This window comes from Solanum verrucosum, unplaced genomic scaffold, assembly GCF_900185275.1.
Source record: "Solanum verrucosum unplaced genomic scaffold, falcon-dt-bn FXZP01000253.1, whole genome shotgun sequence".
NCBI lineage: Eukaryota > Viridiplantae > Streptophyta > Magnoliopsida > Solanales > Solanaceae > Solanum > Solanum verrucosum.
The window spans coordinates 2,402,676-2,430,508 of record NW_026019984.1 but is presented as its reverse complement, the minus strand read 5'-3'; the positions used below and the strand labels follow the sequence as shown (position 1 = coordinate 2,430,508).

The window sequence follows — 27,833 nt, the reverse complement described above, 5'->3', positions numbered from 1 at the left end:
GTGCCTTGATAAAAGCCGTTTCCTTTTACATTCTCCTTCTACATTTCCCCCTTTTCTTTATCAAGAAAAATAAATGCTGCTTAACATTATCTTTCGGCAGTTATCAGCATGTAAAATATTATAAGGCACTCTAATTGTTGGCCTAAATATTATCAGCAAGCTTGGTAATAATGTCGGTATACTGGATATTTGTGAGACATGTTTCAAGATGCAGGATGTATCCATTTTTTGCTGTTGTAATTTTTCTTGCTTGATCTGTTGATACTTGAACCTATTTGATGCAAAGATGGAGCTTACAATAGTCTATAGAGCCTACACTTGTGTGCAAATTGCACCCAAGTCAGTCTATCTTTGTGTGAAGTTATCGTTAGCATATTCTATCTATGTTTGTTTCTCTTCTTTCTTTTTAATGGTCTTTTTAATCTCTGGACGTGTTGTACTGGACAAGCATTACCTTCATGACATTTCTTAATACGACAACTTTTTAACCATAAAAGGAAAAGCGGGTGGGGGTGGGGGAAGAAGAGTCAGACTATCATTGTTTCTCAGTGTACTGTTGAATTTTTATTTTTTTTGGTAATATCCATCCGGACCATCCCAATTAGCATTATTAATATGGAAGGTCTTTTACTAGTACCTTCTAACAATAGGCATTTGGTTCATTTTCTACTTTCTGATTGATTGGTCATAGTCTCGAGTCTTGGCCATCTTCTTTCTGAATATGTGTTTGATTGACATCTTGCTTGCATTAATTAGTCTTGAGTCTTTGCCATCTTCTTTCCGGATTTGTGTTTGATTGACATCTTTCTTGCATTAGAGGAACACTTGCTTTTCACTTCTTCATTTCCCTCTCTTCTTATGTGCGACAAAAGTGATGAAAGATCAAAATGTCTTTGAAGTGGTAAATAAGACAAGGAAATCACACAGATTACACTTCTAACAAAGTGAAAAGGATGCATGCTAAAGAACCTCTTCTATATTTATTTACCATCCTAGTTTAACACCCATGATATTTTATTTGTCGTGAGATTCTGCATTGACAAGTTAATGAATTATGCAGGATGTCAGAAACACCCTTCTATCCCCGAGAAAAGCTTGCTGCGAAACAAAAGTATTTCCAGAGTGTTCACAAGTATACACACCTGAAAGGTCCCGTAGACAAGATTACCTCAGTTGCCATTCCACTTGCTTTGGCAACTACAGCAACCTTCATGATTGTGAGTTTCTACCATATTAAATAGTCCGAGTCATTTCTTTGTTTCCTAGAATCAACTGTAAATCCGTTCTTGTATGATGTTTCAGGCCAGGGGGATCTACAATATGTCTCATGGCATTGGCAAGAAGCAATAAAATGCTGACTTCTGCGCGATCATTCCTAGGAAACTCAAGCACAAAAGAGATTTTTTGAGTTATTCACATTGAAATTTTTGATGTTCTGAAGCTAATAATTGGTTAGATGCAGCAGACAATGCAGCCTGCACATTGAAAAGTTTGATGTTCTAAAGCTAATAATCAGTTTTTTTTTCCATCTATTAACTGCCACAATTTGAGACTTTGCTCTAATTTTGATGAAATGTTACTGTTTAACAATGAAAACAGAGTGGAACTATGTTCCTCAAAACTTGTGTGAAGGTCTACTGTTTTTGATAGACTGTCGACTCAAGTAAAACATACAAGAAAATAAGTATGGGAATGAAATACAGTAGTAAAGATGACATGTTAAAAAAAAGGAGAAAGAAAACAATAACAACAACAAATAATACAATAATAATTAAAATAAAGGAAACATGTAATAACAAAAGTTTAGAATAAGATACTAGAAGAGAATTAATGGCAATATTGATATCTGAAATTTAAGGTCATGTTCTCAAAAAGTTGCATGTATGTCATCTCTTATCTAATCACCACTCCTATATACTTGTTCGGCCTACGTCTACCTTTTTTCATATCCACCATAACCAACCTTGGTAAACAAATATGTACTTCAAAATAGTTCTAAGTATTTAATTAGTCAATAATTGATCAAACAATAATTCACTTTTATTTGTTGACTTTATTAAAACTATAAATTCTCATATAAAAACTACCATTTTCTTTTTTGCCCTTAACATTTACTATAATTCTAAATTATTTTCCAACTACTGGATGTAATATGCAATTCATTTATTGATCAAATATATAATCAATTTATTATTGAGATAATAGTCAAAAACACATTTATCTATAATTCTTTACGAAAAGACACTAATAGTTAAAGAGTAAAATCCGAAAAAAATAAAAATTGAGGGTATTTTTGACCATTAAATCTTCCTATTTCATTTTTTCGGAATTACAAAGATATACATATAAGTCCACGAAGTTGTCCATTGTTTCATTTCACAGCAAATCGCCGACGGCAAGCCGGGAAAGCTCTCCCGCCGGCGAAGTTCCGTAAACTACTCCGGTAGTCTCTTCTCTGCATAGCTATTCCCTCTACAATGAGGTCCAAGGACAAAATCTCCTACTTCTACGACGGTAAGAGTTCTCTCTTTTTCTCCTTTTTCACTTCACACTAGAGAAATCACAAACCCTAGGTGCTGTTCATTCTGTATGCGAGTGTTTATTTTGTTTATGTAAGCTGAATTTTTGTTACAGGTGATGTTGGAAGCGTATACTTTGGTCCGAATCATCCAATGAAGCCGCACAGGTTGTGTATGACTCATCATCTGGTTCTAGCTTATGGTCTTCACAGCAAGATGGAAGTTTATGTTTGTTACTCTTTCCTTTTCTCTTTTGTGTTTGTGAAGTTTTCTGTTTTCTATGAGTTAATGGTGAAACACACACTGAAAAATATCTATTTTTCGAGTTTCATACCTGAGTTATGAGGTACGGCCTAATAGTGTCCTGTTTTTTCAAGTTTCATACTTGAATTATGAGGTGTGTGAGTTTCCTACGAGAATTATCGCCAACTATTTATCTAAACACAACTTAGCTTTCAGCTGTCCCTTTTCGTACCTGAAATATCACTATCAATCGGGTGTGTTTTGGGAACAATTACTAGTTGAGGTACTAATGATAAATAGTTGGTGATAGTTCAAATATGAAACTCGGAAAAACAAGATATTTTAAGTGTGTTTTTGACCCTTCACTCTTTTTCTTTTACTTTGCTTTTTTTGGTTTACCTTTTTTGATTGAACTGTGTAGAGGCCTCACAAAGCATATCCAGTGGAGCTAGCGCAGTTTCATTCTGCTGATTATGTAGAATTCTTGAACAGAATAACCCCAGAAACTCAGAACTTGTTCCCTAGTGAAATGGCAAGATGTAAGTGTTGAACTTTGTCTTATTTTATCTCTTTTCCTTTGAATATCATCTTGGAGCTGCATACTTATTCATATGAATCTAGCTTGTACTAGTACTTGTCATCTTCGATAAACAAGCATGCCACCACCACCAACAGCTACACCTAAATCTGAAGCTAGTTAAATACTCAGTATTCATGTTACTCCACTTAGACTTGTCTCAATGAATATTGAAAAATTAGGTTCTCTAGTAGAGAATGTACGAACATGATTAGATCACCTATATGAATGTTTTCATGTGCTCTATTTTAACTGTCTTAATGGATTTCTAGAGATTGAAAAGGGGGGGGGGGGGGGGGGGGGGAGCATATAGAACAACAATTACCTCCAACCCAACTACTTCTAATTGGTAAATAAGTTTCATTGTTTGCAGCACTAAGAGAGTTCTACATATTACAAGTTACAACAATGTACAAAAGTAGTCCCTTCTACTTATTCTGGTACCTAATGAACTATATCAGTTTGCCAACATCACATATGTATTCTGAGTTACACCAAGTCACCATCACATTTCGTACCGTCTCTAGTCACCATCACATTTCCTATTTTTTTGTCTCCGTGTTGGTTGTTTGGTCTTTTTCCGACTTTTTTTTGTATGATGAATAGGTGCAGTTCACAACTCACTATAAGATCAAAATGGAAACTAATTTCGATATCATATATTTTCCAAAGAGTATGATTTTTGGCATCACGTCTTTTTAGATGATTTGTTTGGATAATATGATGTTGAACTATTGCTTATCTGTTTACTTATCAGATAATCTTGGAGAAGATTGCCCTGTATTTGACAACTTATTCGAGTTTTGTCAAATATATGCTGGTGGAACAATAGGTAAAATCGGCCTTGTTAACATGCTATTACTGTTGAAGTCTCAAATTCACTTGCTAACAAAGATTTAGTGGCAGATGCTGCACGTAGATTGAATAATAAGCTTTGTGATATTGCAATAAATTGGGCTGGTGGATTGCATCATGCCAAGAAGTGTGCGGCTTCAGGATTTTGCTATATCAATGACCTAGTTCTGGGGATATTGGAGCTTCTAAAGTATCATCCGCGGGTGCTCTATATTGATATTGATGTGCATCACGGTGATGGTGTAGAAGAGGCCTTTTATTTTACTGACAGGTGGAATTATTTTCTGTAGTTTTTCTCCAATTTTTCGTTTTTCCTTCTCTGTTTTTCTTTCTCTAATATCAAACCTGAAGATAAATCTTAAATCAATATGAAGGCTTAAAGTAGTAGCTATTGAGTCTAGAGTGAGACTCCGAGAACCTGGATGATCGACTTTGCCAGTAAGACATCTGTATTGAAGTTTTTTGTAATACTGAAGATGGGACCTCTCAGAAGCATCTTGTATTACCCTCATATAATCTGTGTCGCATAGGAATAATTAAAGTGTCACATGTTCACTTGATTATTAAATTGCTAGTTTATTCAGTAGCTGTGAGTATGAAGCTTCCACCCTGGCACCAGTTGAATACTTTAATTTTTCAAAAAAATTGGCTTCTAACCAGTTGATTTGTTTGCGTACTGCATAGTTGGAACATTTTTGTCTGATATGATTGTTGCTGCTACTATGTTCTATAGCTTTGACATTTTTGTCAAATGCTATATATTCATTAGCATTTTAGTAAGTGCATTCATGCTCTGATAGGTGCTTGTTAAAGCCTTATATAAATCTTTTTGGTGTAGAAAGTGCACGTTTCCTCGTGATGTGTTTTAACTGGGGAATGGGATAAATATTTACCAAAATTGGTGCAGTCCAAAATATTATTAGACAGTGGCTGGAATTTTAAGTTTCTAATATTAGATCTTTTTGCAGGGTTATGACCGTTAGTTTCCACAAGTATGGGGATAAGTTCTTTCCTGGAACTGGTGATATGAAGGTACTTCTATATTGACAGTTTATTCTTCTTTCTTTTTTTCTCTAGATTTTTCTTTTTACGTCGACAACCTAACATGAGCGAATTTCTTACGGGCTCACTTGAATTTCATCGACTTTTATGTGCTACTTATTATTGTGATTGTACCTTATTCTACGATCCTCTTGGATATATAGAGATTAAGACCTAAGAAGCTTATTTATTCAATATAGAGGTGTAGGATCACTCCCTCCATACCCAACACGTGTTGGGGAGGTATTAGTTATGTAGTAGATTGGTCGAGCGTGCACGTTGGTTCCTACATCTTTGCTATAAAAAAAAATTCTTCCATCCCGAAAGAGATTAACAAGTTTAGAGATTTTTACTTAGGAGAAGAATCTTTGAAATGTCAAAACTTGAAATAGCTAAAAGGATGTTATATCAAGCCCTTGGAGGTGGCTCGTAGTCAAAGAGTTGGAGTAACAACCTTGAGGACAAAGGTTCGAATCCCAACAATGGTGACAATAGATGATTTATTTCCATCTGCCTAAGCATTGATAGTTGTATTGGTGGAAGTTATCAGGTATTCGATAGATGTCAAAGTGCGTAGGACATCAATGTTATAAAGTAAAATATGTCATCAAAAAAATTAAAAAAATATAACATGCTTAGTGTGTGTGTAGATTTTGATATCTTGTGTTTTCCTTCAAGAATAGAAGGTGAAATAATTTGTTGCCAAAGAAGTAAGTGGCAAACAGAGTAGTTGCTACAAAATATAGGGAAAAGGCTCATAAATACCCCTCTTCCACCTTTGGATCTAAAAATACCGTTAAGGTTTAGTGGCAAACAGAGTAGTTGCTTCAAAATATAGGGAAAAGGTTCATAAATACCCCAGTTCCACCTTTGGGTCTAAAAATACCGTTAAGGTTTATTTTTGGGCTCAAACATACCCTTCAACCTAACAGAAATATGAACTTTAACTCTTTAAAAATCCACATGTCATTTTCTAATTGGTGCCACATTTTGATTCACAAATAATTATAACCCACTCAATTTTTAAAATCCAAACCCATGACTAACCCGTTCTCACCCACAAAATTAAGCATACATTCTTTTTCTCCTCTTTATTTCGGTCATTATTTTCTTCAGATCATTGCTTTCCTTGCTGGTAGCATCCAAACATATATTAGATTTCATATAGAATTTCAGTAACCAAATTCGAAAAATTGAAAAACTATTAAGTTTCTTGGCAAAAAAATTAATTTAGAACAAAATGGGGACATTGGTAAAATCTACGTCCAGCATTTATAGAAGTTTTGGCCATAAATTGTTCATCAATCACATTTATGTGACTGTTGAGCTTTGAGAATTTATAGAACTTTTGGGCATTCTAGCCCAAAGAACAAACTTTATGCAGCGATTTTGCTAAACAAATTTGGAAGAAATAAGAAGACTAAGAATAAGTACGAAACTACCTGAATGCAATGGAGATTTCTTTAGGACTTTGAAAAGCAGAAGTTTATGTGTAGGGGCTGATTGTTGTATTGGATAATTTAAAAGAAACAAAAACAATAAAAGGAAGAGGAAGAAGAACTTACGAGCGGAAGAACCTGGATACATAGATTTGGGAGGAGAAAAAGAATGTATGTTTAATTTTTTGGGTGAAAATGGCCGGTCATGGGTTTAGATTTTAAAATTTGGGTGTATTTTAATTATTGTGAATTAAATATGGCACCAATTAGAAAATGACACTTGCCTTTTAAAGAGTTAAAAGTTAATATTTCTGTTAGGTTGAGGGGTATGTTTGAGCCCAAAAATAAACCTTAAGGGTATTTTTAGGTTGAGGGGTATGTTGGAAGAGGGGTATTTATTAGCCTTTTCTCATAGGTTAGGGGTATTTATGAGCCTTTTCCGTAAAATATAAGGTAGCTTGTCGTTTGAATCTAATATCAAGGCAAAGAATTTGAAAAAGCTATTCAAATTTCTGAGAACTCAGCCATTTAGGAAATGAGTCAAAAAAATATGAGAATTGAAAAGGAAATTAGGTCGTGTGTGTGTTTGTACATTATTGGTTGTCCTCTTGGATGTAAAGTAATTATTGATATCTTTAGTACTAATCCAAGGTTTGAAAGCGGAGAAAACATTGATACTTCTCAAGAATCAAGATATGCTGCTTTATGTACATCTTGTATGCAAGATCTTTTGCCTCCTCATTAAGGAGTCGTTTTGTTTAGAAGCAAGTTATGTATGGATTAGCAATGCAGGGATTGTAGTGTAAAGTAATACATGATTAGTGGATGAGAAGAGGAGGGAGTAAAACACAGAAAAAATGGTGGAATCTAGTTCCATCTTGCATATGGTGGTCAATTTGGAAGGAAAGAAACAATAGGTGCTTTAAGAATATTACAAACCCAATAAGTTAAAGAAAACTGCATTAATACTCTATATTTTTGGTGTAAAGAAGAGGGTATATATGAAGTAGATCAGTTAGTAGATTTCCTAGGCTCTTTGTAATCATGACTACTTTGCCTTGGAATTTTTTGTTTGGTTGCCAGCATACCCTCATTGCCGATGAATACAACTTTACCATTCTCAAAAATAAATAAATACATGAATTAGTGATACAAAGGATTGTACTATAAGGTATTAGTAATGATAGTAATGAAGGATGGTAATGCAGGGTTTATAGTACAAAGATATCCAGGTAGAGATCGTTTATTATCGAATGTTTAGGTTTTTGTATTAAAATAATTATATAGTGTGTGTATATTAAATATGTTTTTATTTTTTAACAAAATAAAATTTTGGTTACTTTGCTCATGAAGAGCTATTTTTCCATTTAGTAGCTTTAATTCATGTATTGTTAATTTCCTTATATTCTTATTCCACATTTTATCCTGCATAAAATAATACATAGATCTGTGTGCAGAAGTTATATGGGTATTATTGTTTAGGAAAATCAAATAAGTAACCAAACAATGTATAGCTATTGCAGAGTTTATGAAAACAACAAAAACAAATAACCGAACTATGAATAACTTATACATTGTTTAATAAACGGGCCCTAATAACACTATTTATATTATCAAAACATTCTCAAGTCATGTAGCTTTTATGTCATCATTCATGCCAAACTTACCGTAATTATAAATTCCTTGGGTTGTGCACTGCTTTTTGGGTGGAATTCCACCCCCTTGTGCTATCATAAAGGGCTAAAGAAGGGAAGCTTAGAAAAACAGGGCTTTTGACCTACTTAGGTTTTACCGTTTAAGTATCTGTGCGATTCCAAATTCTTAAACCAATAACTAACATGAGTTTTCCTGAGAAAGCACATGTACGGCGTCATTTGTGGCAAAGATTTCAATAACTTGGAATCATTGTTGGCTTTTTATTTGCTACTCCCAGCCTAGGGAAAAATTGAAATACATTTGTACCGCAAGAGCATCTGAATTTCATGTTTGCTCTGGATAGTGTAAATTCATCCTCTAGGATGAAACTCCTACCCCTTGCATTTAGGGAAGGCCCCTCTTATGAACACCTCTATCTATGCTTACCGTGGTTTTATTCTGAAGGATACAGGGGAAAGAGATGGAAGATTCTATTCCATAAATGTGCCTCTCAAGGATGGAATAGATGACGGCAGTTTCACTAGACTCTTCAAAACAGTAAGTTTGTAAAGAAAGTTTCTATCATATTTGTTTTACTATGTTCTGTTTTATTAAAGCATCTCACTTGCAACATGTCATTTCATAGATTATTTCAAAGGTTGTTGAAACATATTTACCTGGCGCAATAGTTCTGCAATGTGGGGCAGATTCGCTTGCTGGAGACCGTCTGGGCTGCTTCAACCTCTCCATTGATGGTGCTATTCTACTTGTATTTGGTTTCTTATTTTAAACACTTTCAGGATTGCGTTCAATCTCTAATATTCAGCTCTTTGGGAGATTGAATGCATTGGTTTGTCTTCTGGTGATTTTTAATCTCTCTCTCAATGAATGATTCTTACAGGACATGCTGAATGTGTAAGGTTTGTGAAGAAATTTAATTTGCCTCTGCTGGTGGGTGTTTCTCAATTCGAATTCCATTTCTGGTTTCATAACAAGTTATCTGCATCTGTTTGACTGCATGGGACCTTTCACAGGTAACTGGAGGTGGGGGATACACAAAAGAGAATGTCGCCCGTTGTTGGGCTCTGGAAACCGGAGTTCTTTTAGACACAGAGCTTCCTAATGGTATGATGAGCAGGCTTTTATTTTTGTGCAATGCTTTCACACTGCCTCTTATGCTTGTTTCTGTAATGCCTCGAGACTGTCAGTGGCTTAGTCAGGATCCAAATGCATAAGGGAGATGACCCCTTAAGTGGTTATGCAGAACAGGATGGCACTGATATCCTTGGTTTAAGTTCTGGTTATTATTGTTCCAGTTTCTTTATGTTCAATATTAGGTAGGAGTTCATTTGGTCAGGTTCAAGATTTATGTGTAGGTATAAGTATGCAATTTAGAGAATTTCTGGTTTTAGAGAACCCGAGAACTTCTCTTTTGAACCTGAGAACTCTTAATTTGCCTTAAAAGACAATTTATTAAAAAGCAGAGTAGTATTAGAATAGTTTGGATTCGGAGAGAACATTCACAGCTTAAATTGGCTGTGAACACGGGAATTAAATTACTGACAGAGTGCAGAGAAGAATTTTTATTTCCAGGTTGAGCTAGATGGTGAACGGATGTTCACTGTAGCGAATTTGATGTTGAAGGTTAATTTGGTGTATTATATTGTGAAACTCCATCTCCTTATTTGGATGCTAGTCATATAGCTGAGCCCAACCGTTTTGGGGGATTGAGGGATAGTTCATTGGGATATTAATTGATTGAACATGATTCTAAGTATAGATCTGTTGCTTGATGTATTTGAGTTTTTGGTATCTGGCCCAGTTGCCTAAGTGCGACAGTTTTGTATTTACTCTTCCCTCTTCCATTTTGTAGTATGTAACTGCTCTTTTTTTGTTGTTGGTATTAAGATATTCTAAGTGGGTAACTAAATAGAAAATGTGTTAGTTTCAACTGTTCACGTTAATATTAGGTGATTTTGGTCGAAGGCATGGCTAGATAATAACTTTGCAAGGTTTATATGGAAGCTGAAGTTCTTGGAATTTGACTCCTCCTTTTGAACTTTTTGAGCTGTTTAAACAATCGATTTTAACTTGGAAAAAGAAAAGATCAGCTATAATGTTGTTATCTGAAATTTGCTTCATGGTTCACATTTTCTAGTAAGAAGTTCAAGTTATCTGCTTATATGATGTTATTTAAATGAGCTTAATGGTTTAATTTTTTAGAAATAATTTTATTTCACACAATTAATTTATAAATAATTGCAGAAATACCAGACAATGATTACATCAAATATTTTGCCCCTGATTATTCACTGAAGCTTCCAGGTGGACACATAGTAAGTTGAATCGTTTTGTTGCTTTGCTTTACCTACCTGCATGTCATCATCTTAGTCACTCAAGGTGTGGAGTCCTTTTCCTCAAAATTTTGTTGATATTTATAATGTTACATCCATAAGATGACCGATTGCTTGATCCAGTGATGTCATGTTTCAATAAGCATTTTCAAATAAAAATAACAAATTGGCATCGTGATCTTGCTCTAATCACCTGTTTCATTGATTGAACAGGAGAACCTGAATAGCAAATCATACATTGGCACCATAAAAATGCAAGTGATGGAAAATCTCCGTTGCCTCCAGCATGCTCCAAGTGTACAGATGCAAGAGGTAAGTATCTTTTGGAGTTTTTATTGCCAAGTAATCAAGAACACACATACAAGCTATATGTACATAATTGCATGCTATGTTATATGTTTATATGTACTCGGATTGCTTAAGAACTGCATTTGTGATGCGCTTTGCTCCTTTAAGTGATTGCTTCTTTGACGCTTTATGTTGATTTTGAAAATACACAAGTATGTAAAATGCAGTTTCAGCTTTCTACACATGCTACAATCATTCAGTACATTTACCATTGTGAGATTCTTCTCCAATGCATAAAAAGAGCAACCTGCATTTTCGATGTGTCGTAACCGTCATTAGAAGTGCATTTAATGCATCTAGCCATGATTGTGATTGGTGCCTGAAGGTAAGGTGTATCTGGGGAAGATAGTGACTTGGGAGTCTGAAAATTTTCATATTTTTTTAGGTACCACCTGACTTTTATATTCCTGATTTTGATGAAGATGAACAAAATCCAGATGAGCGTGTGAATCGTAAGTAGAAATCTGACTATAATAAGCACACAACATGCTCAAATGTGGAACTACAGTGATCTAACTCTGATTTTGCTTTCTTTCTGTTACCCTGTGTTGAATTCACAGAGCATACCCAAGATAAGCATATCCAACGTGACGATGAGTATTATGAAGGCGACCATGACAATGATAACCACACTGATGACGCCTAAACGCGGTCAATGTAGTTAGTTTTGTGTAAATGTATATTCTCTTGGCTACTATAGAAAATGCAATGTACAATTAGCTTATTGCATTTAAATTCACCCTGAGGTAAAATACATTGGATGTGATGGGATTCTTACCGTAGAGTTGCAGCTTTAGTTTTGTTGGGTCTAGATCGTCAATGGAGGCATATGTTTTACCTCCATTTTAAAGGCTGTCTTGAACTTAGGTAAACTGTGTTTGGGGCGGCAAGTTGTGATCTGTGAATATAAACTACTTTTATGGCTTCATGGTCTGCAGTTTTTTCCATCTCTACTTAGTGCGGTTAATATACAAGAAATTACCCAGAAACCTACATTAATAATGATAAATGAACCATGTTAACATTGTAAACTAACTAGAGGAATGAATTGTATCCTCTATCCACCAGAGATTTTTTCCCCTTAAATAACATCAGCCAGCAACACATTGTAACCAACTAGAGGAATAAATTATAACATCGATCTAGCAGAGATTTTGTCCCCTCTGGTTATTACGGAGAGCCAGCTAGACTAATAATGGTACATGGATCAAATTGACATTGTTTACATTGTAAACCAACTCGAAAAATGAATACTAACGTCCATCCAGAAGAGACTTTTACCCCTCTGGTAACATTAGAAGGCCAACTAAACCAATAATGATACAAGGAACAAGTTCACATTGTGAATCAACTAGATGAATGAATTGTAACATCCATCCTGCAGAGATTTTTTCCCCCTTTGTTAACTCCGGAGTGCCAGACAGACTTATAATGGTACATGAACCAAGTTGACATTGTAAACCAACTAGAGGAATGAATCGTAATCTCCATCCAGCAGAGGTTTTTTCCCCTCTGGTAACTTTGGAGGGCCAGCTAGACTTATAATGGTACATGAACCAAGTTGACATTGTAAACCAACCAGAGGAATATATTATAACCTCCATCCAGCAGAGATTTCCCCCCTCTTCGGAAACATCAGAACACCAGCTCAACTAATAATGATACATGAACAAGTTCACATTGTAAACCAGCTAGAGGAATGAATTGTAACCTCCACCGAGTGGGACTTTTGGCTTAAATATAGCGGATGCCACCAAGCAAGGACAGTGCTGGAAACCCACACTCTGAGAAGAAGCAAAAGAAATAAATTAGTACAGGCTATCAGCGAATCCACTGAGATGAGAAGAAGAAACTGGGAGAGTGAAACAGAAATTGACACATCAAAACCAGCATGGAACGTTTGAACACAAGAACCAAATTTTCAGGGATAGTTGTTTACACTATTAATGCCCTCGGAAATAGTAAACCTACATTTTGGTGTGTTTGATATGAAAGGAAAATGTTTTCCTGGTGGAAAATAAGTAATTTTCTTGCTTATTTTTGGTGTTCGGTAAGTAAGTAGAAGAGGAGAAAGATCAAGTTACTGGTCAGTAGTTAGTTATAACCAGGAAGTTTTGTGCTACCATGCCTTCTGTATATGTTCAGCGATGCAGTAAAGGAAAAGAAACAGCAATAGAACATTGGTTGGGTTATAGGTGGATGTTAGAAGCACAAAGTAGAGGATCAGTGCCTGAGACAAGGCACACTATGAGAACAGAACAGCTACATATGAGCCATTTCCAATCTTTCTAGAATGGCCCTTCATTTTCTGAAGGCCAGAACAGAACAGCCTAGATATTTTAGCAGGGTTCAAAAAGAAAATATCTCCACTTTGGTCTAATCCCCTTGGATCAACCAGAAATCTTGGCCTAAACTGCTTTTCACCAGTCTCTGAAGGAAACTAAACCAATTGAGTAACTTGTTAGTCGTTGAAACAGCCCCTTCGTTTATCAGGTTCATATAATGATGAGCTGGCAATAAAAGCCTCAAGATTTAGGCTAAATAGCATAAATGATGAAGAAAAGCTGTATCAGGGAGGGTCGTTAGCTGTAGGAAAAATACTACGTATCAGATTAGTATCACAAACACAGACATAAAAACAGACATCGACTTACTGGTATGCTTAGCAACACTCCATCCACATTGACCAAGACAGGTAAAGCTCTTCTTGCAGCGACAGGAATGGACTTCAATAAGAGGAGAGCTCTTTCAGCTGATTTTTTTGTACAAGTAGAACACAAGTTTATGTTGCTCATTACTCGTGACTCCACTGAAAGGGAACATTCTTCATGAACAATGCTTCTATCCTCTCTTTTTGATAACGTTGCTAGGTACAACCAATCAGCATCAATCATGTAACGGACCCTGACCATTTGATCATGGCCAAGGACACAAGAATTGCAAAAGTTACATATTTCTTCTCCAAAATCTTGGAGTTGATTAGAATTAATCATGAAATATGAAGTGTAAGCATTTTGCTTGCACAGATACCACTTCACTATAAATCTGTTCATGAAGTACCCAACTTTTTCAGGATGGAGTACTTCGCTTGGAGCAGAAGCTGTGTATTCTACTTTGTGTTCCACCTTGTTTTTTAGCGCAATATTAGTTTTGGACTTGAAATTATTGCTTTCCGCTCTCCGCAGAGAAATAATGCTCTTGTAGGTAGATTCACTAAGAATGCCTTCCCTTTTGGCTTCAGCTAAAACGGAATCAGAAGATGCTAGGTTCAAAAATTGCACTCCAAGCATACTTTGAGGGCACTGATCTGAGTATGACCTCCCATTTGCTACAATTTGCTCTACCTCTTTCGAAATAGTGCTGTTATATCCTTCGGTCGAGTATGGATTTAGCAACTCTAGTGTCAACTCAGCATCAGTAGAGCAGGAAATCAATACTTTAGTGCCTTTGGAGCCAGGAGCAGGACAAAGGTAACAACCGGATGCAGTAGCAGCAGTCTGCAGGTGCCATAAGTGATATACATTCGACAATGTGTTATTGAAAATCATCAATCTAATATCAAAAGAAAGGAATCTCTTGCCCACAAAAGTTTATACCATTTGTGTGCAAAGGTCGAGTTAAATTGGACTATATTCACCTTGCATGGGGAAGTCCGAATGTAGTCTAATAACAACTTTGATGCACTGCCTCTGACTGGCCTTTGCTTTTGTGAAACAAACTTTTACAGAAAACAAGAGGATGAGTAAGTATCTATCATTAGATACTAGTCAAGAAAAGCCTTCTACAACAAAATACTTTGCCTGGGAAAAAAATTGATTATTGGCATAATACATAAATAGACACTTAAACTTGGCCTCCGCTGGCAAGTAAGCACTTAAACTTTGAGAGTGCACATCGAGACACCTCAACTTGGTCTCAACTGACAACTAAGCACTCCAACTCGTTCCCAGTGTGTCTCATTGACACCCGACGCTGACGTGGCACATAAATTTCGGAGGTGTCTAGATGATCATTTTGTAAGTTGGAGTGTTCAACTTACACAGTGAAGATGAGGTGTCTAGATGTTCATTCCCAAAGTTGGAGTGTTTACTTTCCAGCTGAGGCCAAGTTTGAGTGTTTGTTTATGTGTTATGCCTACATGAAAAGCTAAAAGTGGCAATACCTGCAATAACAAAGCAATAAACTTGGAGAGGACTATGTCCTTTAATTCTGAAGGACCGAGGATTCCTAAATCAATCACCGCATACCCTTCCTGCTTTCCAGAAGAAAAAAAATTAAGGGGAGAGAGAGAATAAGAGAGAGCAGGAACATCAGGCTAAGATAAGGTACAGATATACGTAGTGTTTTTCTTCTCCAGATGAAAATCATCACTAAGGAAATATTACACGGATAAGTTCTAGTCAAAATACCTCTACCAACAGTACCAGTAGTCATTGAAGGATTCCTTTCCAAGTTTTTCTTCCAAATGATTAGTTCATCTATATCCATTAATTTTTTTTCAGTAATACTTCATTGAATGTCAGCTGTTTAATGATTGGATCTTAATCACTCACATTCTGACAATAAGAAAGTGCAAATACTCAAACAATGGGAATGCAAGGAACATGCCTAGAAGGCTAGAACTATGACTTCTAAAATGCTCTAGGACATGCATTCAGCTATCCCATTGTGGGTGAGTAGTAACATTTTCAAATTGGTAACTATGACTAACCCATAAGTTCAAAGAAAGAACAAAAAATTACCAATGTCCCCCATTCCAAATAGAGACAAGCTTCATTTTGGCGTGGGAATACAAAAAATAAGGTTGAATTAAAATGTTACTGATTCTGTTCTAGACAGGTACTGAACTGTCAACTAAATGCAAGGAAAAGGGTGCTAAACTGCAAATTGACGACCAATACACCCCCCAAGAAAAGGCATGATTGAAAGCAAATGCAGATAGATGTCATTTTGTCAAACATGTAGTACACCTGTTCTGAAGGCTATCAAGTATCACTAATGGAACAATGGATCTTTGGTTAGAATGCATTCCCAACCAAACTGTAGAACTCACAGGCATGATAGTCACAGCTTGATGCATCAGGTTGGAACAAATTTTGTCAACATGCAACCTTGTTCTCCGACAAGCAGCGATAAGTGCTTGCAACTCGGATCTGAAGATAGCTGCAGGAAAAAATATATATGATCAAGATACGGTAAATACAGGTTCCGACGTTCCGTTAACAAGGTTCCTCCAAAACACTAGATGCATAATTAAGTCAAATGCACGAAAATCTACTCACGTGATGCCAAGTCAGTCAATATCATCCGAATTCTATTACGAGCAAATAATGCACTTCTGTTTGTGGGATCTTCAACCCATTCTTGATTGGCAGCTAGACATATCTGCAATACAAGGTAATGCAACTTTAGAAGCTTCCAATGAACTAGGAAAAGGAATAACCATCTGAATCTTTTTAGCAAAATCTGCAGCCGTAGTTTAATCATTTAAGATCCTGATGAAACATTACCGTGAGCACTCTACTTACAGATAGACGAAGTCATTCTGGTTCAAAGGCTACTACGAAAATCTTCCAAACAGACAAACTGTAAAAAACAAACCTTGTACATATCTTCTTTAGGTAACTCCAGGAGAGGTCTCACCAATAAAAGTCCATTGCTACTCGCTTCAGCACTTAAATCTGGGCATGTAGAAAACAGCTCTGAAACAAATGCCATTCCAGCGAGTCCAAGCACGCCACTATTGCGAGATAACCTGAGAATGAATAGTTCTGCCTGTAGAGTAATCCTATTAGCAATTGCTAAAACTATCAACTATGGTGTCAAAAGCAATAATATTCAACTTACATTTGCATGAGGCAACATCAATTGCATTCAAATACCATTAGCTCTTTTTAATGTATTGACAAAAGCTAAACAGATTGCCATCTGATAAGTGCTAATTTTTTAGAGTCATAAAATACAAAAATCCACAGAGTAGATGCTATTATGACAATACCTGGTCATCTGCATGGTGTGCAGTCATCAACACACCAATCTGATGCCGGATGCAAGCACTTTGGAGAATTTCATACCTGAATAAATGACGAGGAACAACTTATTTACTCACAATAATGACGACATTATTAACATCAGGATAAATGTATAACATATAGTCGGTCAAAAACCAGCATGACCAGATATGACAAGGCTCAGAAATAGCATTTCGCTGAAGATAATTTGAAACTCTGGTAATGACCTCTTCTGGCGAGCTGCTTCTTGCAAGTGACCCTGCTTTGGCTTGCCTTCTGACCATTCACAGCAAGCAATCTCACATTCGATTCCTATACAAGGCCTACATTATATCTCTATTAAAAAGGTGTTAAGCAATGTTGCTACATTCATGACAAAGAAAAAGTTAAAAGGAATATATACCCATGCTTGTGACTCGGCGATGAACAAGGTGAGCCTCATCTTTACTCTCAGCACGAAGTCCATGATCAACTACCACTGCTAAAAGCCCGTCAACAAACTCATTCTTTTGAGCAGCATTACCAAGGTTATTGGTTTTCCATGCAGCAGTTAAGACACAGAGGGCCATGCTATCAGGGCCACCAGAAACGCCCAGAACTACAAAAAAAGGTTAAGAAGAAAGCTCATTTCCATGGTCACCATAAAAACTACATTTCCATGAAAAAATTTACGTGGAATTTGATATTTTTATCTAATAGTCGTTAAAGCAGAGAATAGCCAAACATGAAAAATTTACTTGGATTTGATATTTTTCATCTGGAGAACCTACCTATCAAAGAGAAAAATAAATCATACAGCTGTAATTTTCTTCCTTGGGCGATTCTTTATAAGCTACATTACATAACAAGAAAATTGTAAACCCATAAAACAAAAACTCATGCTTTTCAGATTTTTAAGTCAGGCAAATCAATAACAAAATGGACGAAAAGGCACTAGAAAGCTGCAACCTTTTATCCACTTTCGGATAAAGAGATCCTTCTTGAAGGGGACTCCATTCACAAATATCAAACCTGAAGCTTCTGGCTAAAAATGGAAGGGTACCTATCATCCCATGGAACACATGAAACAATTTCTCATGATATTGAGATTTTTAAGTTAAGCAAACCAATATACAAATGGATGGAAAAGGGTACTACAAAGTTGCAATCTTTTATCCACTTGGGGTAAAAAGCTCCCGGTTAAAGACTGCTCCATTCCCCAAACTCGAATCAAAAAATTCTGGTTAAGAATGGAGTAGTACTAATCATCCCATGAAACATGTAAATAGTTTCTCATGATATTAAGATTTTTAACTCATGCAAAGCAATTTTCAAATCGATGAAAAAAAGGCTCTGTAACCGTCATAAAAAAGGCTCTATAACCGTCATACTCTAAAACAATATTTCATTATAACACCAAGTCTTTTTCTAAACCAATATTTTCAACAACAACGTTCTCAGTATAATCTCACAAGTGGAGTCTGAAAAAGGGTGGTATGCACACACAGCCTTACCCCTACCTTATGAAGGTAGAGAGGTTGTTTCCAATAGACCCTCGGCTCACGTAACATATATCTAAACCAATTATTTCATCTTATACCATATCTACAACATGGACCTGGTGAAATTAAATTCTCCATAAAGATGCAAGTATCAGCATTTCACTATAACAGCTAAAAAATTATCCGGATAAACGACTGTACTATAAAACTGCAATCTTTTTCTCACTTTCAACTCTTCTTTCTTTGTACCCACAAAATTAAAAAAAAAAATACAATGGAGGGGTAAAACTGACCAATACGATGATGGGGTTTGAGACCCACCATAGCCATACGCTTAGCAAATGCCTCTGAGTGTACTGACATGTCAATTGTGCCATTTTCTTGGAGGTGACTGCAACAACTGCACAGAAACCGAGGAGGAAAAGGAGGAGGTGAAAGAGAGAAACGGAGAGATGATGAAGAAGGGTAATAGAGTAATTTAGTTAATCTTGAAGTTTCAGAGATGGAATTTAGGAGAAAATGTGAAGAATTTTTGGTTTGTGTAGAAATCAAGAAGCCTCGCGCCATTGACAACAAAGCTTTCAACTTTTTTCAGGTTTGAGAGGTTACACTTGATAGAATAGGTTTTTTTTTTTTTTTTACCGTGGTTTCCGGGCGTCGCTTTGCGAACCCGACTAGCTGTACCCACCGGGTGATAAAATAGGTGACTCTACAAAATGATATCGTTTTGGAGTTTTTTATATTTTTATTTTTTTATGTTTTATGTTTTTTATTTTATTTTTCGAGTGCGGCAATTTTTTTTATATGTATGAATAAAGTGAGGATTCGAAACTTAATCCAATACCGTATAGCACGAGCAGATGACAGTCATGCAGACATGTGTCCATATTCTCAAAGGTATTTCTTTCTTTCAAAAGAATGGTATATCGAGCAATCAAGTAGTTTTGATTTAAATTTTTTAAAATATTTAATATGTAAGACATTTATTTTAAAGGATTCAGCCGTGAAAATTATAAATTTTGATTAACTATTAGGTTTATCATATTTTAGAAAATTACATCCTATGATCTTGAAAAATGAAAATAGATGGACTTGAATTTTTGTACTCTTGAACTTACAAGGATAAATGAAAAAAATTGTTAAGTTTGAAAGTTTGTCCATAAAACAAGCAGGATTGAAAATTCAAGTTCCGAATAAATTTTAAGTTTAAGTCATAAAGATAATTCTCTTTTAATAAAAAATGTAAAAATTTAAATTAATTGAGCTTCAAATTAAATCTTGGCACTTTGAATAACACCTTACAAACATCTCTTTTTCTTATTCCTTGCATCATCTTCTTATCATGAATCCTATCACTAGTCGACGTATAATTCGGCTATCAAATAATTAATTGTTTCCCCTATAGAGACGTACGATAAAATTAGAATAATACAAAAAAAAAAAAAAAAATTAGCATGATCTTTGTGGAAGAAATAATACGCATAAATCAAATAATTGTATGGTCCACAGAAAAAACATTGCCAATTTGCAACAATGATGTAATTCTCATTAATTCATTTTTTTCAATTCTTGTGTTATATAGAAAAGTACTTTTTTTAATCAAATAACTTATTAAAGTAATTGTAGGTAAACTTAGAGAAAATGGTCTAAAACACGTCCAATTTATACCCGAAATCTCAACTACACACTCCAACTTCACGGGTGTCCTATTACCCCCTGAACTTCATATTTCTCTATTTTCTACCCATTTAAACTCTGACCTCAACACATAAATCAAACAAATATTTCAACGTGATTGCACGCGCCGGGTCCCCCACTTCTTCAAGCCCAATTCCTGTTTTTCCCCCATTTCCCTCCTAAAACGTAAAAGACCCAAAAAAAATATTCTTTCTCCTTTTCATCTCCTTCTCCATTTGCATATGCATTATTGTTGATGATTGAAGGATTTTACTGTGTATTTTCAACTTGATTTCGTAGTTTATCAACTGATTTAGTAAAACGTTAGTTTTTTATCCCTTATTTCGAGTTTTTGCTTTATCCCTTAAGGTTTCTGTTGATTCGTGAAATTAAGAACAACATTGGGTCTGATTCATCCATACAAAGCTTATTCAAGTTTTCATTTGCCATTTTTGATGAATTTTGAGAAAATTCAAAATTCAAATTAGAGACCTAAATAAGAAATAAAAGCAGATTACAAACCCTAAATTCAAGATTTGAAGTAGAAATGAACATAAACAACTAAACCCTACTTATTTTTGAGAGAAAATTGTGATTTTTTTATAAAACGAATAAAGGTTAATGGTGGGGAAGAAGAAACAATGGTTTATTTAATGGTCGGGAAGATGACCGCCGGAGAAAAAGAAAATTTTCGTCAAATTTTAAGGTGGTCTCACCTTCTAACGCCCCTATAGGAGGTGTTTTCACCTCCTATGACAGGTCAGTGTTTAAGTGTGTTGAAAATAGAGAAATATGAAGTTCAGGGGTAATAGGACACCCGTGAAGTTGGAGTGTGTAGTTGGAATTTCGGGTATAGATTGAGGTGGGTTTTAGACCATTTTCTCGGTAAATTTATGATATATAACATACATTAATGATACTCTGTTATTACATGTTAAAATTTATTTGTGGTGTAAGACATTTAAATATTTTTACTATTTTCTTTTTAATTTATTCCCCAAAAAGTCATATATTTTTTTCTTATTTAGAAATAATATAATTTTAAATTTTTTTCATCCTTTTTGTTCTTTTTCTTAACCAACTCATCATTAGGAGGTTAATTGTTTCTAACAATGATAGTTGTTTTGAACTCAAAATCTCTTATCAATAAGAATAAAGGAGATCTTATCATTCCGCCATAATTTTTACTAGTGTCAAATTCAATCCTCAAGATAGAGATAAGTAATAATTGGACAAGTTCATTCTTTCATTTTACAATTTATAAAATTCATGTTTAGTCAAATACCACGATGATTAGTTATATCACTACAATAAAAAAATCTTTAAACATGAATCTGTAGTGAGGTAAATGGTTAAACGTGTCCCCTAGTTGTCACTGTAAAGAACAACAAAAGTTTCAAGAATTTCCCCAGAAAATTCATAAAAAGCCCCAAGTTATTTTTCTGCAAGATTTTACCTTTAAATCAGTAACAATAAAGTAAACTTCTTCACAAATTGTATTCCAATCTTGTAAACTAGGTAAGCAATTCAATAACCCCTTTTTCTTGTCACCACATATATCTTTGTGTTAGTGCTCTCTTCTTCTTTTCCCTTCCTCAAGAATCTTTCTTTGTTTCAAAGTTAAGATCTTTGAGAAAGATGTGCTCTTTTTTGAAGTTTTCTTGGTCTATAAACTGATAATATGGTTCCACTTTTCTCAATCATTTTGCTGAAATGTTCAATTGAAAAGGGTCTTCTTGTTAAGGGATGATGATTGATGGCCCTTTGTAGTTAGCTCAGTGAATATCTCTTTGTTTTGAAAAGTTAAGATCTTTGAGAAAGATGGGGCCTTTTCTTATGTCTTATTAAGCTTTTCTTGGTTTCCAGTTTTCTCCATCATTTTACTGAAATGTCCATTGGAAAGGGTCTTCTTGTTAAGGGATGATGATTGATAACCCTTTGTAGTTAGCTCAGTGAATATCTCTTTGTTTTGCAACGTTAAGATCTTTGAGAAAGATGGGGGGTTTTCTTATGCCTTGTTGAAGCTTTCTTGGTTTCCAGTTTATGAAAAGGGTCTTCTTGTTAAGGGATAATGACCCTATGTAGGTAGCTCAGTGAATATCTCTTTGTTTTGAAAAGTTGAGATTTTTGAGAAAGGTGGGATCTTTTCTTATGATTATTGAAGCTCTTCTTGGTTTCTAAACTGATACTATGGTTCCTGTTTTCTCCATCATTTTGCTGAATTGTCCATTAAAAAGGGCCTTCTTATTAAGGGATGATGATGACCATTTGCTGTTGTCACTCTGAGTTTATTTAGAAAAAAAGTAACTGTTGTGGCTGCAATAATTTGGGTTATGTCTGTTCAGCTTATTCAATTCTTGTACTTGCCTATTTCAAGAACTGCTGGTTCATGTTAAAGATTGTCCTTTTTTCTGTATTAAACTATGTTATTTCATGTAAATGTGTTGATTAAATCCAGAAATTATTACAATAGCTGCAAAGTTGAAGGTATCATCAATTTCAGATACTTACTGACAATGGGGGCTTCAGAAGCTGCCCTACAACTTTTATCCGGTAAGCTTTCATGTCAAGTCCGAACAAGTTCAATCTTGGCGAAGTCAAACTCTTTACTTTGCTATGAACGTTGTTTTAAAGCTAGAAATTGCGGGGACTGGAGGTATAAGCAGATAAAGGGTTTAAAAAAGCTGCAAGATTGCTCGAGTTTACATGCTTTTCGTGGCTTACATAGTGTTTTCCGGGGTGAAAAGATTCATAATCGGTCCAATTTATCGATCTGCAATTGCCAACAACCTGAAAGAGTCAGTGAGACAATCATTAAAGGTGGAAATGGAAAGTCGATGCACACTGTGCCTCCAAAGATTCCAAATCTTACTCCAGATGAACAGAACATGAAGCAGGAAAATGGAGCTAGGCCTTTCAGTGAAGGTTTTAAAACTGCTGCCTCAGTTAATAGTAGGCCTAGAACTAACACGGAGTCTATTGAGGATGAAGCGTGGCATTTTTTGCGAGCTGCCATGGTTTATTACTGTGGCAGCCCAGTTGGAACTATAGCTGCTAATGATCCAAGTGAAGCAACTATGCTAAACTATGATCAAGTATTTATACGTGATTTTATACCTTCTGGGATAGCATTCCTTCTAAAAGGAGAATATGATATCGTGAGGAACTTTATACTTCACACGCTTCAGTTGCAGGTAAAATGACTCAAGTTATCTCAAACAACTACTATGTTCTGTGTTCAGCTTGATTGCTTTCATATTGAAATTCATGTCTGTTGTAATGCACATAACTTTGGGATTTCACTGGGTAAGGTCTGCGTACACTCTACCCTCCCCAAATCCCACCTGTGTGATTTCACTGGGTATGTTGTTGTCTTTGTTGTTGTAATGCACAGAACTTTGTTCTATTTACTTGTGAAGGTGATTCAGCATGTAATTTGATTCCTTTCAATAGCATCATATGCTTGTGTTTATAATAACAATTTTGGCTCGTTATGATCCCCAAAATACCCCCCTTATTATTATTATAGAAGATACACAAAGTCTCCGCTGGCAGATTTCCCTCCAATTGAGCAATTATTTGTAATATCTGCCGCTCTGCTAACCCCTGGTATGCACAAGTTAACTTTCTTAGCTCTTTCCTGGTTACCTGTGAGAGATGGCTCTTTTTGAACCTTAGGTTACCATTAGAAGTAGTTCTCCAGTACAATGAGTAAAACAATGATATTTGATGCATAGTTTCTTCCCGTCTTCCTAGCCTTGGTGGACAGAGTTACCTGGTACTTGTTGGTGGTGGGAGGGAGAGGTATCCCGTGGAATTAGTTGAGAAAACTGATCCGGACACCACAGTTTTCAAAATAAATAAATAAAATATTTGACTCATGTAAACTCATTCATGAGATTCACTTTTCTTAACTCTGTGAAGTTGAAAAAGTTTTCGCTTCCATTAGTTTTTTGCCTGTTAAGCATCTTCTTCTATTCCAAACAGAGTTGGGAGAAAACAATGGATTGCTATAGTCCAGGTCAAGGACTTATGCCTGCCAGCTTCAAAGTGCGTACAATTCCACTTGATAATGACGAATCTGCAACAGAAGATGTACTGGATCCAGACTTCGGCGAGGCAGCAATTGGTCGAGTCGCACCTGTGGATTCAGGTGATCTTTGATAACTTTTGATGCATGTCTTTTGTATAGCAAATTTGGTGTATGTCTGATGATGTGTGACTCCATGAATTGATTCCAGGATTATGGTGGATTATATTGTTGCGAGCATATGGGAAATGCTCTGGAGATCTTTCTCTTCAGGAGAGGGTTGATGTCCAAACTGGAATGAAGATGATACTCAGGCTATGTCTTGCAGATGGCTTTGATATGTTTCCCACTTTGCTGGTGACTGACGGTTCTTGCATGATAGATCGTCGCATGGGAATCCATGGCCACCCTCTGGAAATTCAGGTCTTTTCTTTTTCCTGTCTGCAACAAGCTTGTCATTTTTTCTTCATTTATTAATTTTACTTTCCCATTGAGCGGATGCCTGAGTTTTACGCTTCTTCTCTTATATCATCTTGTCGAGGAAGCCTTCTTCTTCTCCTTATCCTCTCTTCGGGTAAAGATACTCACTGTCGAGCGGACCATCATTTGAATGATCTCAGCAAAGAGTTTAAGTTTATCACCAGAATACATACCAAGTGCAACTCCTTATTAACAAATAAGACAGATGGAAAGGTGAAATTATTCATGTTAAGATATTCACGGTAGGTTCTATGCTAATCATATTAACAACCACTACATACTCAGTGAAATCCCACAACTGGAGTTTGGGGAGGGTAGAGTACCCAGACCTTATCCCTACCTTGTGGAGGTAGAGAGACTGTTTCCGAAGGATCCTTGGCTCAAGTGCAGCAAATCAAAGTAGTTATGAAAAGGAAAAACGACAGTGAAGAAACCATAGAACTAATAAGGAGAGCATTCAGGAAACTCTTTTTTTTTTTTGTATAGCCAATATAGCGTGATAGGTTGTCTTGCTGTAACTACAGAATGTCTATTGGTTATCCATACGCTAACTACATATTACAAAATCTTTTTTTTCATTCCATCATTTGTCTCTCTTCTTTTCTTCCAAAAAGACTATGCATAATTATGCACATGACATTTCATGCTTTGCAGGCGTTATATTATTCGGCTTTACTTGGTGCACGGGAGATGCTTGCTCCAGAGGAGGCATCAACAGACCTTGTTAGGGCACTTAACAATCGTTTGCTAGCATTGTCATTTCATATTAGGGAATACTACTGGATCGATGTGAAAAAATTGAACGAGATTTATAGATACAAAACGGAGGAATATTCATACGATGCAATCAATAAGTTTAATATATATCCAGATCAAATTCCTCCCTGGCTGGTGGAATGGATGCCTAGTGAAGGGGGTTATCTTATAGGAAACCTGCAGCCAGCTCACATGGATTTCCGGTTCTTTTCACTTGGGAACGTTTGGTCCATCGTAAGCAGTCTTGCTAACATAGATCAGTCACATGCCATTTTAGATCTTATTGAAGCCAAATGGGAGGACTTAGTAGCTGATATGCCACTGAAGATATGTTATCCTGCTCTTGAGGGCCAGGAATGGCGCATTATTACTGGTGGTGATCCGAAAAACACGTACTGCCTTCATCTTTTTTTTCTATTTTCTTCTGGTAATGTGTATATTGTTTTTTATCTTCATCGTAATTTACCTCGCTGATGTTTTTGAATACTTGGTGCAGGCCTTGGTCTTACCATAATGGAGGATCCTGGCCAACGTTGCTCTGGCAGGTACGTTTCCGTTATTCAGTATGCACACCTCTGATCCATGCTTTCGGCACGTATAGCTTCATCTGAATCTGATTGCATACAACTGTATCACACACACACACACACACACACACATGTATGTATGTATGTATGTATGTATGTATGTATAAAATACATATGTTTTTCGTATGTGTATAAATATGCATGTAACTGTATATATGTTACCATTCAAAAAAAATGCATGTTTGTATAGTATAAGTATAATTTGTGTGTGTGTTCAAATATCTAATAAAAAAAGTTTTTAAGACGGAAAATTGGCGCAGGTGCATGGAGCAGATCTCCCCATGCACGAAACATGTTGAGGCATTAACAGCATAGAGTTTTGTGGTGACTGTTAACTGTTTAGTGGCATTTAGAGCATGGTGTCACGATCGAGTGAGCCTGGAGATGAGTCTTAGCTTCACCTTTTAAAATATTGGAGGTGATCTAGAGGAGTGACGCCAACATTAAAATCTATAGGGTTGAAATGCATAAAAACTCCAGATCGAAAACTCATGTCCACATCTTAAACACTTCTTCAGCGTGTGTTCTGTCAATTGATTCCGATTTACAAAGTGACTAATATGAATTTCAGCCACAAATGTACAAGCATGACATTCACAAGCTTGATATACTGCATTGTGTTAGAAGGAAATTTTAAAATTTGGTGTAGAAAGTGTCTGGTCTATTTGTTAAAGGTTTAAGTTTCAAGATGTCTTTAGCAGCAGATAGAGTGATCAATGATCTTGCGATAAATCCCATAGATGATAAGATCGAATAAGCATCAAACTATAGTAACAACAACCAGGTTGTACTTTATGTACTCTCCTCATTTTATTGATTTCATGTCCTTTTGGATTATCTTGAAATGTATCTTTCGTCACTGAAGTCATTATCTTTAGTTTTGTGCAATAGATGAGTTATCGATGTGTTAGATGTAACGTACGAACAACGCCAATTAGAAGTATATAAATCTGGTTAAATAATGTCATCTCGTATGTGCATTCACGGAAATGTTCTAACATAGATTAGAATCGAACATGTGAAGAGATCCATTGGCAGCAGAAGAGATGAGTTGATTATTTTAAATGTGAACTGTTTTCAGCTGACTGTGGCATGCATAAAAATGAAGAGGCCTGAAATTGCTGAAAAAGCAATTAAGATCGCGGAAAGACGCTTATCCAGAGACAGGTGGCCTGAATACTACGATACAAGGCGAGGAGGGTTCATCGGGAAACAGGCACGTCTCTTTCAGACTTGGACTATTGCAGGATATCTAGTGGCAAAGCTGCTTATTGCCAATCCAGAGGCTGCAAAGATGGTAATCAATGTGGAGGATACAGAACTTCTAAGTGCTTTTTCAAGCATACTGAGTTCAAACCCAAGACGAAAACGTTCACGAAAAGGAGTTAAACAGTCTTTCATCATATGATAGTTTTCTTTTTGTTACTTAAGCCTTAGTGTGTACTATTGACCTGAGATGAGCTCAAATGGAATGATATTGTCAGTGGAGATTCATATAGTCGACTCCCAAAATGCTCAAGATTGAAGCATACTTTGTGTTGTTACATAAAAGCCTTTGTATAGTTACTATCTCTGTGCGATATACATATTAGTATTTTTCCCGCATGTCAAGGGGATTGAACAACTTATATATAACCAAAAGAAATAGTTTTTACCCTATTTGCACAATATTACTTTTTCAGCAAGAGGGATTCACTAGCTCTGCTCCTGCTTCCTACCACACAAGAAAATGTCTCATGACCAAAGATCTTCAGCAGAATTGGCAGGTGGTAGTGGATCATTTTTTCTTCGAGATATTTT

General features: G+C 35.8%; 4 protein-coding genes across 8 annotated transcripts in view; 3 read left to right on the top strand and 1 right to left on the bottom strand.

Annotated features, from left to right (window-relative positions):
- The window catches only part of LOC125818164 (uncharacterized), a 231,733-nt gene extending 230,209 nt beyond the window's left edge, over nt 1-1,524 (top strand). For 3 of the 5 annotated variants that reach the window (XM_049497703.1, XM_049497702.1, XM_049497701.1), the window contains 2 exons: nt 1,061-1,217; nt 1,303-1,524. In XM_049497703.1, the coding sequence (XP_049353660.1) occupies nt 1,061-1,217; nt 1,303-1,350 (205 nt within the window). In that variant the 3' untranslated portion in view covers nt 1,351-1,524. Of the gene's footprint in view, nt 1-145; nt 173-1,060; nt 1,218-1,302 lie in introns of those variants that run through there. The other 2 variants (XM_049497705.1, XM_049497704.1) reach the window with 2 other exon arrangements.
- An 806-nt stretch (nt 1,525-2,330) lies between these two features.
- Nucleotides 2,331-11,937, top strand: LOC125818138 (histone deacetylase 9). The gene is made up of 14 exons (XM_049497669.1): nt 2,331-2,514; nt 2,635-2,747; nt 3,184-3,301; nt 4,097-4,171; nt 4,246-4,465; nt 5,163-5,226; nt 8,775-8,867; nt 8,956-9,064; nt 9,211-9,260; nt 9,344-9,434; nt 10,575-10,645; nt 10,877-10,975; nt 11,397-11,463; nt 11,572-11,937. The coding sequence occupies exons 1-14, from the start codon at nt 2,478-2,480 to the stop codon at nt 11,655-11,657; spliced, it is 1,293 nt and encodes a 430-aa protein (XP_049353626.1). The 5' UTR covers nt 2,331-2,477; the 3' UTR covers nt 11,658-11,937.
- Nucleotides 11,938-12,519: 582 nt separating this feature from the next.
- On the bottom strand, nt 12,520-19,087 carry LOC125818119 (uncharacterized). The gene is made up of 11 exons (XM_049497647.1): nt 18,797-19,087; nt 17,426-17,620; nt 17,250-17,334; nt 17,010-17,085; nt 16,613-16,786; nt 16,294-16,396; nt 16,065-16,174; nt 15,174-15,263; nt 14,649-14,729; nt 13,666-14,508; nt 12,520-12,795 (listed from the first exon to the last, which is right to left on the bottom strand). The coding sequence occupies exons 1-11, from the start codon at nt 19,068-19,070 to the stop codon at nt 12,703-12,705; spliced, it is 2,124 nt and encodes a 707-aa protein (XP_049353604.1). The 5' UTR covers nt 19,071-19,087; the 3' UTR covers nt 12,520-12,702.
- Nucleotides 19,088-22,548: 3,461 nt separating this feature from the next.
- Nucleotides 22,549-27,557, top strand: LOC125818122 (alkaline/neutral invertase E, chloroplastic-like). Its single transcript, XM_049497649.1, has 6 exons — nt 22,549-23,374; nt 24,168-24,333; nt 24,422-24,633; nt 25,345-25,838; nt 25,943-25,991; nt 27,115-27,557. Exons 1-6 carry the CDS (start codon nt 22,604-22,606, stop codon nt 27,439-27,441), a joined length of 2,019 nt encoding a protein of 672 aa, XP_049353606.1. The 5' UTR covers nt 22,549-22,603; the 3' UTR covers nt 27,442-27,557.
- Nucleotides 27,558-27,833: the final 276 nt, after the last annotated feature.

Coding starts and splice junctions, on each gene's coding strand:
- LOC125818119 (XM_049497647.1), bottom strand. CDS start 19,070: ATGGCGCGAGGCTTCTTGATTTCTACACAAACCAAAAATTCTTCACAT. Junction 17,335..17,425: donor TCGCCGAGTCACAAGCATGG/GTATATATTCCT, acceptor GGCCTTGTATAG/GAATCGAATGTGAGATTGCT. Junction 16,397..16,612: donor CTAAAGAAGATATGTACAAG/GTTTGTTTTTTA, acceptor CTTGTATTGCAG/ATATGTCTAGCTGCCAATCA.
- LOC125818122 (XM_049497649.1), top strand. CDS start 22,604: ATGTTATTTCATGTAAATGTGTTGATTAAATCCAGAAATTATTACAAT. Junction 25,839..25,942: donor GGTGGTGATCCGAAAAACAC/GTACTGCCTTCA, acceptor TACTTGGTGCAG/GCCTTGGTCTTACCATAATG. Junction 25,992..27,114: donor GGCCAACGTTGCTCTGGCAG/GTACGTTTCCGT, acceptor AACTGTTTTCAG/CTGACTGTGGCATGCATAAA.
- LOC125818138 (XM_049497669.1), top strand. CDS start 2,478: ATGAGGTCCAAGGACAAAATCTCCTACTTCTACGACG. Junction 3,302..4,096: donor CCCTAGTGAAATGGCAAGAT/GTAAGTGTTGAA, acceptor TTTACTTATCAG/ATAATCTTGGAGAAGATTGC. Junction 9,261..9,343: donor AATTTAATTTGCCTCTGCTG/GTGGGTGTTTCT, acceptor GACCTTTCACAG/GTAACTGGAGGTGGGGGATA.